This window comes from Macaca thibetana, chromosome 20 (genome assembly GCF_024542745.1).
Source record: "Macaca thibetana thibetana isolate TM-01 chromosome 20, ASM2454274v1, whole genome shotgun sequence".
Classification (NCBI taxonomy): Eukaryota; Metazoa; Chordata; class Mammalia; order Primates; family Cercopithecidae; genus Macaca; species Macaca thibetana.
In genome coordinates, this window is record NC_065597.1 from 70,869,879 (window position 1) to 70,883,985 (window position 14,107).

Sequence of the window (14,107 nt, forward strand, 5' to 3'; positions counted from 1 at the left end):
GTCAGGTATCAGGGAACAGGTAAGAAAGAATTAACTGTGTGAGATGGACTTGGTATAAGAAACAGCTTATCAGGCTGGGCACGGTGGTTCACATCTGTAATCCCAGCATTTAGGGAAGCCGAGGTGAGAGGATCACTTGAACCCGGGAGTTTGAGACCAGCCTGGGCAACATAGTGAGACCCTGTCTCAAAAAATAAAAAAAAGGGCTGGGCACAGTGGCTCACGCCTGTAATCTCAGCACTTTGGGAGGCCGAGGAAGGCAGATCACGAGGTCAGGAGATTGAGACCATCCTAGCTAACACAGTGAAACCCCGTCTCTACTAAAAATATAAAATAATTACCCAGGCGTGGTGGCGGGCGCCTGTAGACCCTGCTACTCGGGAGGCTGAGGCAGGAGAATGGCATGAACCTGGGAGGCGGAGCTTGCAGGGAGCCAATATCGCACCACTGCACTCCAGCCTGGGCGACAGAGCAAGACACCATCTCAAAAAAAAAAAAAAAAAAGGAAAAAAGAAAAATAAAGATCAGGCACGGTGGCCCCCGCCTATAATCCCAGCACTTTGGGGGGCCAAGGTTGGTGGATCACTTGAGGTCAGAAGCTTGTCACCAGCCTGACCAACATGGTGGAACCCCGTCTCCACTAAAAATACAAAATTAGCGGGGCGTGGTGGTCCACGCCCGTAATCCAGCTGCTTAGGTGGCTGAGGCAGGAAAATCGCTTGAACCCAGGAGGTGGAGGTTACAGCGAGCCGAGATCGCACCACTGCACTCCACCAAGGGCAACAGAGCGAGGCTCTGTCTCAAAAACAAATAACAAAAAAAGAAACAGCTATCAGAGAGACAATAAGGGAGGGGTGAGGAACATGGTCTGGAAAGCACATGGCCCATTTAAAGAGGGCATCTCAAGTCAGGGTGATAATCTCTAAGATACACTGGAAATCTAGATGTTTCTGTAAACAAGAAAAAGGCAGTAGAGGGTGGGCACACAGACTCAGAGCTGTAAGTCCCAGCTCTGCCACCTCCTCACTTGACCCTCTCTTATCTGTCAACTGGGGGTAGTAACAGCGCTTACTTCACGGGGCTTTATTGTTAAGCAAGCTAACGTATTTGGGCTCCAAGAACAATGCCATGTGCAGAGTCAGGACTGAGTAAATATTTGCTAAAGCAATCTCTTAATGTTTTTGACGCTGGCAACTTAAAACACACGGCGCCAAGGATGGACACGGATGTCCCGCTAGCCAGCTGTGGGACCCGGGTTTGCTCGCCCCAACAGAGTGGTTGAGGGTGGGAGCTTGGAGGTGGAAGCCTAGCTGACGTGGGGGACTCAGGCCCCTGGTTCTACATGGGGATCGTTGTATTATTAGGCTGGGGTCATTTTGAGGATGAGAGGGATAACAGCTCCTGCTCCTGCTGCAGAGAAGCCCCCAGGTGGGGGTCACAGCAAGTGCGGATGGAGCTCAGATTCTTCGGTTAACTGTCACCCTCTCCCCTCCCCCATCACACACACCAGGCCCTGCCAGGACAAGGCAGCTCCTGGAAGCTCCACCAGGACCCACGTCCACCAGGTGCCACAGCAGGCTGCTTCTCTCTCTCTGCCCACTGTGGACTCTCTGCACCGCTCCCTCCCAGCCATCTTCCCTGCCTCGCCTTGGTCTCTCTCTGTGTGTCTCCGTCACATTCATACCTGTGTACCTGTGCCATCTCTCTCGCTCCCTATCTCTATCAACTCTGCTGTGTGTCCCCCTGGGGAAAGTGGGGGTGCCTCCTCCTGAGCCCCTGCCCAAGTTCCCTGCTGGGATGGCAGCCACTTCACCCCACACACACTCCCTGAAGCCCCTCCAGGACTCCAGCCTGGCTGCAGACACCCATCCTGGACTTTGCCTGGCCCTCCAGGTTCTGCTGGGGGAAGTGACCTGAGAGGCCCCTGCCTGGGCTCTAGGTGGGGACAGGGCAGACTCCTGGGCGGGGGAGCCTCTCTGGATGGGGGTTGAAGCACCCCGGAGAAACGGCTCCCCACAGGCACCCTCGCCACACCCCTGGGACTACGGGCACTTAGGGTACACCGGAGGCATGAAGTGTGGAGGGGGTTGGCCAACAGCCAAGCTCAAATTGGGGTTCACATATGAGAGGTCAGTGTGGGCTCCTCTGAGCCCCAGTGACGCCCTTCTCCCCACCCACCTGGTGACAGGCATCTCGAACCCTCGGCCCCCATGGACCCCCTGAGGCGCTCCCCCTCTCCCTGCCTGTCCTCGCGGCCCTCCAGCCCCAGCACCCCACCCTGCGAGATGCTTGGTCCTGTGGGCATCGAGGCTGTGCTGGACCAGCTGAAGATTAAGGCTATGAAGATGGGGTTTGAGTTCAACATCATGGTGGTGGGTGAGTGAGAGGTGGGGCCCACGGCAGGACAGACCCACGGTGCTACACGTGCCTGGGCATGTGATCTCACTTTTGGCCGCCTGTCGCCCCTCCCCGTCTGCTAAGTGGACCTGGTAATAGCACCTCACAGGGATGTTGTCATTGAAAATCTGAGAAATGCTCAGTCATCAAAAGACAAAAATCTGCCTGGAGCGGTGGCTCCCACCTATAATCCAGGGTTTTGGGAGGCTGAGGCGGGTGGATCACTTGAGCTCAGGAGTTCGAGACTAGCAAAACCCCACGTCTACAAAAAGTACAAAAATGAGGTCGGGCGTGGTGGCTCAAGCCTGTAATCCCAGCACTTTGAAAGGCCAAGGCGGGAGGATCACTTGAGGTCAGGAGTTTGAGACCAGCCTGGCCAACATGGTGAAACCTCGTCTCTACTAAAAATACAAAAATTAGCGTGGTGGCAGGAGCCTGTACTTAGGAGCTACTTAGGAGGCTGAGGCAGGAGAATCACTTGAACCTGGGAGGCGGAGGTTGTAGTGAGCCGAGATTGCTCCACTGCCCTCCAGCCTGGGTGACAGAGTGAGACCCTGTCTCCAAAAATAAAAAAGTAAAGAGTTAGAGAAAAACTGCTTAAAATGCCCACCCTAACTGCTGTCATCCGGTTGCTACTTCCAGGGCAGAGTGGACTGGGCAAGTCCACGATGGTGAACACGCTGTTCAAGTCCAAAGTGTGGAAGTCAAACCCACCGGGCTTGGGGGTGCCCCCACCCCAGACGCTGCAGCTGCATTCAGTGACCCATGGTGAGTGAGCCCCTGCCCACACCTCACCCCACCCTGCCGACACCTCACCCCACCCTGCCCCACCCCATCCCATCAGGGTCCAATGTCTCCTGACTCCCCTCTCCCTCCGCAGTCATCGAGGAGAAGGGTGTGAAGCTGAAGCTGACAGTGACGGACACGCCTGGCTTCGGGGACCAGATCAACAATGACAACTGGTGGGTTCTTTTTTTTTTTTTTTTTTTTTTTTTTTTTTTTTTTTTTAAGAGAGTTTCACTCTTGTCGCCCAGGCTGGAGTGCAAGGACATGATCTTGGCTCACTGCAACCTCCGTCTCCTAGGTTCAGGTGATCCTCCGGCCTCAGCCTCCCGAACTAGCTGGGATTACAGGTGCCCGCCACCACGCCCAGCTAATTTTTTTTGTATTTTTAGTTGAGACGCGGTTTCACCATGTTGGCCAGGCTGGTCTGGAACTCCTGACTTCAGATGATCCACTCGTCTCAGCCCCCCAAAGTGCTGGGATTACAGGCGTGAGCCACACGACTGTCCCCTCCTGTCCCTGCCCCTCCCCCTTCGACCTTTTGGAAACACCCCAGACCTAGAACGGCCAGGCTGTGTGATCTTTTTTTTTCTTTTTTCTTTTTTTTGAGACAGAATCTCGCTCTTGCCACCCAGGCCAGAGTGCATTGGCACAATCTCGGCTCACTGCAACCTCCGCCTCCTGGGTTCAAGCGATTTCCAGCTAAATTTTTTTTTTTTTTTTTTTTTTTTGAGACGGAGTCTTGCTCTGTCACGCAGGCTGGGATGCAGTGGCCAGATCTCAGCTCACTGCAAGCTCCGCCTCCCGGGTTTACGCCATTCTCCTGCCTCAGCCTCCCGAGTAGCTGGGACTACAGGTGCCCGCCACCTCGCCCGGCTAGTTTTCTTGTATTTTTTGGTAGAGACGGGGTTTCACCGTGTTAGCCAGGTTGGTCTCTATCTCCTGATCTTGTGATCCGCCCGTCTCGGCCTCCCAAAGTGCTGGGATTACAGGCTTGAGCCACCGCACCCAGCCTTTTTTTTTTTTTTTTTTTTGAGACGGAGTCTAGCTCTGTTGCCCAGGCTGGAGTGCAATGGCCGGATCTCAGCTCACTGCAAGCCCCGCCTCCCGGGTTCACGCCATTCTCCTGCCTCAGCCTCCCGAGTAGCTGGGACTACAGGCGCCCGCCACCTCGCCCGGCTAATTTTTTTTGTATTTTAGTAGAGACGGGGTTTCACCGTGTTAGCCAGGATGGTCTCGATCTCCTGAACTCGTGATCCGCCCGTCTCGGCCTCCCAAAGTGCTGGGATTACAGGCTTGAGCCACTGCGCCGGGCCTTTTTTTTTTTTTTTTTTTTTTTTTTTTTTTTTTTTTTTTTTTTTTTTTTTTTTTTTTTTTTTTTTTAAAGACAGAGTCTGGTTCTTGTTGCCCAGGCCAGAGTGCAGTGGCACAATTTCTGCTCACTGCAACCTCCACTTCCTGGAGTTCTAGTGATTCTCCTGCCTCAGCCTCCCAAGTAACTGGGATTACAGGCATCCTCCAACATGCTCGGCTACTTTTTTGTATTTATTTAGTAGAGACGGGGTTTCACCGTGTTGGCCAGGCTGGTCTCAAACTTCTGACCCCAGGTGATCCGCCCACCTCGGCCTCCCAAAGTGCTGGAATTACAGGTGTAAGCCACCATGCCCGGCCCAATTTTTGTAATTTTAGTAGAGACGGGGATTTCCCCATGTTGACCAGGCTGGTCTTGAGCTCCTGACCTCAGGTGATTCACTTGCCTCAGCCTCCCAAAGCGCTGGGATTACACACATGAGCCACCGCACCCAGCCCTGGTTTCATTTTTATTTATTTAGAGACAGTGTCTCACTTTGTTTCCCAGGCTGGAGTGCAGTGGTGAGATCATGGCTCACTGCAGCCTCGACCTCCCCGAGCTCAAGGACCCTCCTGCTTCAGCCTCCTGAGTAGCTGGGACCACAGGCACGTGACACCCCACCCAGCTAATTTTTGTAGTTTTTGTAGAGTTGGCATTTCCCTATATTGCCCAGGCTAGCCTCGAATTCCTGGGCTGAAGCGATCCTCCTGCCTCTGCCTCCCAAAGTGCTGAGATTACAGGCATGAGCCATTGGGCCTGTCCTGACACCTGTTTTTAAAAGGATCTGAGACCGGGCGCGGTGGCTTATGCCTGTAATCCCAGCTCTTCGGGAGGCCGAGGCGGGTGGATCACGAGGTCAGGAGATTGAGACCATCCTGACTAACACGGTGAAACCCCATCTCTACTAAAAATATAAAAAATTAGCCAGGAGTGGTGGCACGTGCCTGTAGTCCCAGCTACTCGGGAGGCCGAGGCAGGAGAATAGCATGAATCCGGGAGGTGGAGCTTGCAGTGAGCCGAGATCTGGCCACTGCACTCCAGCCTGGGCGACAGAGCGAGACTCCGTCTCAAAAAAAAAAAAAGGATCTGTTTGGCTATTTACAGTGTTGACAATACCCAAGAGGGGAAGGGACTCGAGGAGGAGGGAGACCCCTGCAACCATCAGGCGCGAGTCCTTCGTGGTTTGGGCCCAGCTGTGGCCCTTTAGCCCAGTTAATGCTCACCCCTCCCTTACTTGCACCATAGGTGCTGCTGTTGTCTCCATTTTACAGACAGTGAAGCCGAGAATGGCAGGAGGTCTCTCTATGTCTCTCTGATGATGCAGGGAAGTGGGGGAAAGTAACAGGGTGACCCAGAGGTCCTGGGCAAACCGGGACGATTCATCATCCCACGGGAGGACCACCCAGAGGACACAGCGGAGAGGGGTGGGGCTCTCCGGGCACAGCACAGTTCTGAGGGGAGGGTCCACCTCCCGCCTCAGCTGGGACCCCATCCTGGGCTACATCAACGAGCAATACGAGCAGTACCTCCAGGAGGAGATCCTCATCACCCGCCAGCGCCATATCCCAGACACCCGGGTGCACTGCTGCGTGTACTTTGTACCACCCACTGGGCACTGGTGAGGGGGCTGCACCTGCAAGGCGAGGACCACCTGCATGGGGCAGGGAGGAGGAGAAGGGGTCCCCGACGTGGGCTGCTGGCTGCCCCCACCCCCCTGCCCTGCTGCTATCATTCATACACTCACCACCACCACCACTTCCATCACTGCCCTGCCCCGGCAGCCTGCGGCCCCTGGACATTGAGTTCCTGCAGCGACTGTGCCGGACTGTGAACGTGGTGCCCGTGATTGCCCGGGCCGACAGCCTGACCATGGAGGAGCGAGAGGCCTTTAGGCACAGGGTGATCTGGGTGCCTGGGGCAGGGCTGGGGTCAGCGGGGCAGAGGGCAGAGTGGGCAGGGTGGGCTGAGGTCACCTGTGCGGGATCTCCAGATCCAGCAGAACCTGAGGACCCACTGCATCGACGTCTACCCCCAGATGTGCTTTGATGAGGACATCAATGACAGAATCCTTAACAGCAAGTTACGGGTAAGAGGCTGCGGGGCGGGAGGCAGGCGAGGTGATTTCCTTCCCACACATCCTTTCCACCCAAAGATTCATCTTTCTCTGTATCTCAGGGAAACGTGCACATATTCCTAGCAGATATGACTGTCCACACATCCACAAGCTCAAAGTGAGCAAGAAATAACAGCTCACAGTAACAACCCACAGAATCAGAGAAAATGTCTATGAATCACATACCCAACAAGGGGCTTGTATCCTGAATATATAAAGAACACTGGGCCGGGCACAGTGGCTCATGCCTGTCATCTCAGAACTTTGGGAGGCCAAGGCAGGCAGATCGCTGGAGGTCAGGAGTTGGAGACCAGCCTGGCCAACATGGTGAAACCCCATCTCTGCCAAAAATACAAAAAATTCTGTGAATGTGGTGGTGCACACCTTTAGTCCCAGCTACTCAGGAGGCTGAAGCAGGAGAATTGCTTGAACCTGGGAGGCAGAGGTTGCAGTGAGTGAGCCAAGATTGCGCCACTGCAGTCCAGCCTAGGTGACAGAGTGACTCAAACAAACAAACAAACAGACAACAACAACAACAACAAAACTCTTACAGCTCAACAATAAAAGAGGCCCCGGTGTGGTGGCAATCCCAGCACTTTGGGAGGCCAAGGCAGGAGGATTCCTTGAGCCTAGGAGTTCGAGACCAGCTTGAGCAACATGGCAAAACCCCAACTCAACAAAAAAACACAAAAATTACCTTGGCATGGTGGCATGTGCCTGTAGTCCCAGCTATTCAGGAGCCTGAGGTGGGAGGATCACTTGAGCCCAGGAAGTGGAGGCTGCAGTGAGATGTGATCACACCACTGTGCTCCAGCCTGGGTGACACAGTGAGAACCAGGTTTAAAAAAAAAAAAAAAAAGGCAATAAAATATAACTCAAGGTGGGTGTGGTGGCGCACACCTGTAATCCCAGCACTTTGGAAGGCCGAGGCTGTTGGATCACCTGAGGTTGGGAGTTTGAGACCAGCCTGACCAACATGAAGAAACCCTGTCTCTACTATAAACACAAAAAAATTAGCTGGGCATAGTGGCACATGCCTGTAATCCCAGCTACTCAAGAGGCTGAGGCAGGAGAAAGGCTTGAATCCAGGAGGTGGAGGTTGCAGTGAGCTGACATGGGACCATTGCACTCCAACCTGGGCAAGAAGAGTGAAACTCTGTCTCAAAAAAAAAGCATTGGCCTGGCGTGGTGGCTCACACCTGTAATCCCTGCACTTTGGGAGGCTGAGGCGGGTAGATCACCTGAGGTCAGGAGTTTGAGACCAGCCTGGCCAACATAACGAAACCACATCTCTACTAAAAGTACAAAAAATTAGGCCCGGCACGGTGGTTCATGCCTGTAATCCCAGCACTTTGGGAGGCCGAGGTAGGTGGATCACAAGCACAAGGTCAGGAGATCAAGACCATCCTGGCCAACACGGTGAAACCCCGTCTCTACTAAAAATACAAAAAATTAGCCGGGCGTGGTGGTGGGCGCCTGTAGTCCCAGCTACTCAGGAGGCTGAGGCAGGAGAATGGCCTGGGAGATGGAGCTTGCAGTGAGCTGAGATGGCGCCACTGCACTCCAGCCTGGGCGACAGAGAGAGAGTCCGTCTCAAAAAAAAAAAAAAAAAATTAGCTGGGCGTGGTGGTGGGTTCCTGTAAGCCTAGCTACTCAGAAGGCTGAGGCAGGAGAATTCCTCCTGAGGCAAGAGGATTCCTTGAGCCTAGGAGTTCGAGACCAGCTTGGGCAACATGGCAAAACCCCATCTCAACAAAAAACCACAAAGCTGGAGGTGGAGGTTACGGTGAGCCGAGATCGCACCACTGTACACCCCAGCCTGGGCAACGAGAGCAAAACTCCGGCTTAAAACAACAACAACAACAAAAAATGGTGCTGTGGAAGATGTGGAGGAACTGAAAGTCTCACCTACTGCTGGAGGGAAAGGAAAATGGCTCAGCCACTTTGGAAAACAGTCTGGTGGTTCCTCACATGCTTATACATCCAGTTACTATATGACCCAGCAACTGAACTCCTACATGTATACCCAGAACAAACAAAAATGTACACTCACAGAAAAATGTGTACATGAATGTTCACAGTAGCGTTACTTAGCCTAAAAGTGGAAGCAACCCAAATATGCATCAACAGATGAGTGGGGAAACGTGATGTGGCCTATCCCCTACCGTGGACTAGCCCTTATCTATGAAAAGGAATGAAGTTCACCCTTTAAAAGTGTACAGTTCAAGGCTCGGCACGGTGGCTCATGCCTGTAATAATCCTAGCACTTTGGGAGGCTGAGGCGGGCAGATCACTTGCAGCCAGGGGTTTGAGATCAGCCTGGCCAATAGGGTGAAACTCCATCTGTACTAAAAATGCAAAACTAGCCAGGTGTGTGGTGGCACACACCTGTAATCCCAGCTACTTGGGAGGCTGAGGCAGGAGAATTGCTTGAACCTGGGAGGTGAAGGTTGCACTGAGCAGAGATTGCGACACTGCACTCCAGCCTGGGCAAGGGAGTGAGACCCTGTCTCAAAAAAAAAAAGAAAGAAAAAGAAATGAAGCACTGTCACCTGCCTGCTACAGGGTGGGGGAACTTTGTAAACATGTTTCTCAGACAAAAATAATTCAGATACAAAAGATCACGTATTATGGGATTCCATTTATACAAAATGTCCAGAATAGGCGTAGGCAAATCTATAGAGACAGAAAGTAGATTAGTGGTAATCAGTGGATGTGGGGAAGGGAGAAATGGGGAGTGATTGCTAAAAGGTATGGGATTTTTTTGGGGGGGTGTGATGAAAAGGTTGTGAAATTAGATTGTGATGATGGTTGCATAACCCTGGTCAAATACTAAGAACCACTGTACTGTACAATGTTTTTTTAATTATTATTTTGAGATGTAGTCTTGCTCTGTCACCCAGGCTGGAGTACAGTGGCACGATCTCAGTTCACTGCAACCTCCACCTCCTGGGTTCAAGGGATTCTCCTGCCTCGGCCTCCTGAGTAGCTGGGACTACAGGTGCACACCACCATGCCTGGCTATTTTTTATTTTATTTTGTTTTGTATTTTTAGTAGAGACAGGGGTTTTACCATGTTGGCCAGGATGATCTCCATCTCCTGACCTTGTGATTCACCCATCTCGGCCTCCCGAAGTGCTGGGATTATAGGCGTGAGCCACCATGCCCGGCCGAGACAGGGTCTTGTTCTGTGACCCAGGCTGGAGTGCAGTGGCACAATCTCAGCTCACAGTGACCTCTGCCTCCTGAGTTCAAGTGATTCTCCCACCTCAGCCTCCTGAATAGCTGGGATTACAGGCATGTGCCATCACACCCGGCTAATTTTTTATTTTTAGTAGAGACGGGTTTCACCATGTTGACCAGGCTGGTCTCGAACTCCTGACCTCAGGTGATCTGCCTGCCTCGGCCTCCCAAAATGCTGGGATTACAGGTGTGAGCCACCATGCCCAATGTTGTCAATATCAACATTATTCCCCATCACAGATGAACTCAGAAGTTAAAACAAACCCATATATGTCACTTAGGAGTTTGCAAGTTTGAATTTCTGCTTCTGGCCATGAGCAAGTAAACAACTGGAGTTTACAGTAGGATTCAACAACCTTTTCTGCAAAGGGCCAGGTAGTACATGTTTTAGACTTTGTGGTCCGTAGGCTCTCTATTGCGATGATTCAACTCTGATGTCCTGGTTGAAAAGCAGCCATAGACAAGAGTGACTCACAGGCTTGACTGTGTGCCAATAAAACTTTATATATAAGAAATCAGGCGGACTGGGTGTGGTGGCTCCCTCCTGTAATCCCAGCACTTTGGAAGGCAGAGGGAGGATCACTTGAGTCCAGGAGTTAGAGATAAGCCTGGGCAACACAGAGAATTCATCTCTACTAAAAATGTTTAAAAAGTAGCCAGGCATGGTGGTGCACACCTGTGATCCTCACTCCTCAGGGGACTGAGGCGGGGGGTATCACTTGAGCCCAGGAGGTCAAGGCTGCAGTGAGCTATGATTACGCTCAGCTGATTTTTTAGTTTTCGCAGAGATGGGGTTTCACCATGTTGCCCAGACTGGTCTCAAACTCCTGGGGCTAAGCGATCCTCCCACCTCCCACCTAAAGTGCTGAAATTACAGGCAAGAGCTACCTCACCCGGCCAGAGGCACCGATTAGACTTTATGTCTTTGAACTTGGGAGTTCTGTGCACTTTCTACCATGTTCCCTCCCCGAAAAGGCCAGGGCTCCTCTCTCCTGCCTGGGTGCCTTGACTTCTCTTCTCCCCAGTGAAGTCAATGCTCCCGTCTCCATCTCTCCTCCTCTCCCAGGACCGAATCCCTTTTGCTGTGGTGGGGGCTGACCAAGAGCACCTGGTGAACGGGAGGTGTGTCCTGGGCCGGAAGACCAAGTGGGGCATCATTGAAGGTCGGTGCAGGGCCCCTGGGTAGGATGCTGGTGGGGACAGGTTGGAAGCCAGAGCAGCCCTGTGCCTTAGACATCCTTAGCACCCACCACAGGGCACAGAAAAGTGAAGCCCATTGGACAAAGAGGCCTGGGGAATGGTCCCTCTTTCCAGCTGGGAGGCCGTGGGCAAGTTTCCGGATGCTCTGGGCCTCAGTTTCCTCACAGTAAAGTGGGCATCACAGTGGCATCAACTTCCTAGGGTGCTGGAGCCGGCAGAACCACAATTTGGCACAATGCCGAATACCCAAGGCTGCCCCAGTGGCTGGCCGGAAATTACGATGGGCCTACTGTGTATCGGGCACCGCTACGTGCAGTTACCATGGTGCATGGTAAAGGGAGGACTGACAGGGTCCCTGTCTCCATAGAGCTGACGGGACAAGGACAGGTGGGAGAGGCACAGTGAAGGCGATTGTGGGGGGAGGGAGGGGAGACCGCCTTAGGGAGGGAGGGAAAGTAAGACACGAGGGCCCGCCAGGACGCAGCCCCTGATGTATTATTACAATTATTAGAAATATTCTACACTCTCTCTGTATTTATTTTTGAGACAGAGTCTTGCTGTGTCACCCAGGCTGGAGTGCAGTGGAGCGATCTTGGCTCACTGCAACTTCCGCCTCTCAGGTTCAAGCGATTCTCCTGCCTCAGCCTCCCAAGTAGCTGTGACTACAGATTATGCCATCACACCTGGCTAATTTTTGTATTTAGTAGAGACGGGGTTTCACTATGTTGTTCAGGCTGGTCTCAAACTCCTGACCTCAGGTGATCCACCCACCTCGGCCTCCCAAAGTGCTGGGATTATAGGCATGAGCCACCACACCCGGCTAGAAATATACTATACTATTACCTATGATGTAGCGTACAGGCATTCCATGCTATCTGCAGGGGGTGGTTCCAGGACCCCCAGGGACACCAAAGTCGGCAGATGCTCAAGTCCCACAGTGGGCACCCATGGATACAGAGGCCGACTGTTCATATAATACAATAATGATCTGTGGATTCATTCATTCTACAGCTACTTGTAGGAGCCGCCTGTACCAGGCACTGGGGACACAACAGTGGATGAATGAATGAATGAATGAACCAACAAAGGGAAGGCAGGATAGGATTAAGAGAAATGTGGGAAAAGGGCTAAGGGAAATGGTGTCAGGTGGTGCATATAGTAGGCGCTTACTGATTGCTCACTAAGCAGAGCCCATACTGAGTCCCATATCTTGCAGTGGAGAACATGGCGCACTGTGAATTTCCTCTCCTGAGAGACCTGCTCATCCGGTGAGGGTGTGGGGAGCCCAGGGCTAGGGGGCTGGCGAGGGGCCCTGGGGACACCACCATCGGGGCTGACCATCACCGGTCCCCCAGCTCCCACCTCCAAGACCTGAAGGACATAACCCACAATGTCCACTACGAGAACTACCGCGTCATCAGACTCAATGAAAGCCACCTGCTGCCTCGTGGGCCTGGCTGGGTGAACCTGGCCCCGGCCTCCCCGGGACAGCTGACCACCCCTCGGACCTTCAAGGTCTGCAGGGGGGCCCATGACGATTCTGATGATGAGTTCTGACCACCGGCTGATCCCGCAGCTGCTGGGCTTCCCGAGTCCCCAGCAGCTCTCAACACCCATCTGTGTACCAGAGCATCTATTACATGTGGGCCTTGCTTTTTATGAAAAGCTGTGCTTTGAAAACAAAAGGCATTTTGTAAATGACTTCTTTGAGTTATCCACAAATAAAAAGACTGGGTCTCACTCTGTTGTCCAGGTTGGAGTACAGTAGCACGATCATGACTTACTGCAGCCTCAAATTCCTGGGCTCAAGCGATCCTCCTGCCTCAGCCTCTCGAGTAGCCAAGACTACAGGCATGACACCACCTTGGTGGGCTGATTTTTACAATTTTTTTGTAGAGATAAGGCCTTGCTAGGTTGCTCAGGCTGGTCTTTGACCTCAGGCAACCCTCCCACCTCAGCCTCCCAAAACACTGGGATTACCACTGCTACCAACCAAGTTTTTGTGGTCGTTGTTGTTTCTGAGACGGAGTTGTGGTTTTTTTTTTTTTTTTGAGATGGAGTTTTGCTCTTGTTGCCCAAGCTGGAGGGCAATGGCACGATCTCGGCTCCCTGCAACCTCTGCCTCCTGGGTTCAAGTCATTCTCCTGCCTCAGCCTCCCAGGTAGCTGGGGACTACAGGCATGCGCCACCATACCTGGCTAATTTTTGTATTTTTTTTTTTTTTTTTTTGGAGACGGAGTCTCGCTCTGTCGCCCAGGCTGGAGTGTAGTGGCCAGATCTCAGCTCACTGCAAGCTCCGCCTCCCGGGTTCACGCCATTCTCCTGCCTCAGCCTCCCAAGTAGCTGGGACTACAGACGCCCGCCACCTCACCCGGCTAGTTTTTTGTATTTTTTAGTAGAGACGGGGTTTCACCGTGTTAGCCAGGATGGTCTCAATCTCCTGACCTCGTGATCCGCCCGTCTCGGCCTCCCAAAGCGCTGGGATTACAGGCTTGAGCCACCGCGCCCGGCCTAATTTTTGTATTTTTAGTAGAGATGGGGTTTCACCATGCTGACCAGGCTGGTCTCGAACTGACCTCAAGTGATCCACCTGCCTTGGCCTCCCAAAGTGCTGGGATTACAGGCATGAGCCACGGCACCCAGCCTCTGAGATGGAGTTTCACTCTGTCGCACCGGCTGAAATGCAGTGACGTGATCTGGGCTCACTGCAACCTCTGCTTCCCAGGTTTAAGAAATTCTCCTGCCTCGGCCTCCCAAGTAGCTGAGATTACAGGTACCCACCACCAGGCCCAGCTAATTTTGTGTTTTTAGTGGAGACAGGATTTCACCCTGTTGGCCAGGCTAGTCTTGAATTCCTGACCTCAAGTGATCCATCTGCCTCAGCTTCCCAAAGTGCTGGGATTACAGGCAAGAGCCACAGCACCCAGCCTTCTTTTCGAAGTAATAATGTGAGACCCAAGGCCCTAGGAATCTTGAAGGCCTGGGAAGGCATGTCTTGGACAACCAGCCCCCCTCTGCCC

General features: G+C 52.8%; 2 protein-coding genes across 3 annotated transcripts in view; both read left to right on the forward strand.

Annotated features, from left to right (window-relative positions):
- Positions 1 to 1,500: 1,500 nt before the first annotated feature.
- SEPTIN12 (septin 12) lies at positions 1,501 to 12,772 on the forward strand. Its single transcript, XM_050774452.1, has 10 exons — positions 1,501 to 1,565; positions 2,189 to 2,376; positions 3,040 to 3,165; positions 3,278 to 3,359; positions 6,012 to 6,149; positions 6,313 to 6,430; positions 6,522 to 6,617; positions 10,954 to 11,050; positions 12,304 to 12,355; positions 12,443 to 12,772. Exons 2-10 carry the CDS (start codon positions 2,211 to 2,213, stop codon positions 12,642 to 12,644), a joined length of 1,077 nt encoding a protein of 358 aa, XP_050630409.1. The 5' UTR covers positions 1,501 to 1,565; positions 2,189 to 2,210; the 3' UTR covers positions 12,645 to 12,772.
- Positions 5,857 to 14,107, forward strand: part of UBALD1 (UBA like domain containing 1) — a 178,082-nt gene continuing 169,831 nt past the window's right edge. The window contains exon 1 of one of the 2 annotated variants that reach the window (XM_050774597.1): positions 5,857 to 5,866. The gene's annotated coding sequence lies outside the window, so the exon portion shown is untranslated. Of the gene's footprint in view, positions 5,867 to 12,605; positions 12,616 to 14,107 lie in introns of those variants that run through there. The other variant, XM_050774589.1, reaches the window with a different exon arrangement.

Coding starts and splice junctions, on each gene's coding strand:
- SEPTIN12 (XM_050774452.1), top strand. CDS start 2,211: ATGGACCCCCTGAGGCGCTCCCCCTCTCCCTGCCTGTCCTCGCGGCCC. Junction 3,166..3,277: donor GCTGCATTCAGTGACCCATG/GTGAGTGAGCCC, acceptor CTCCCTCCGCAG/TCATCGAGGAGAAGGGTGTG. Junction 6,618..10,953: donor TCCTTAACAGCAAGTTACGG/GTAAGAGGCTGC, acceptor CTCCTCTCCCAG/GACCGAATCCCTTTTGCTGT.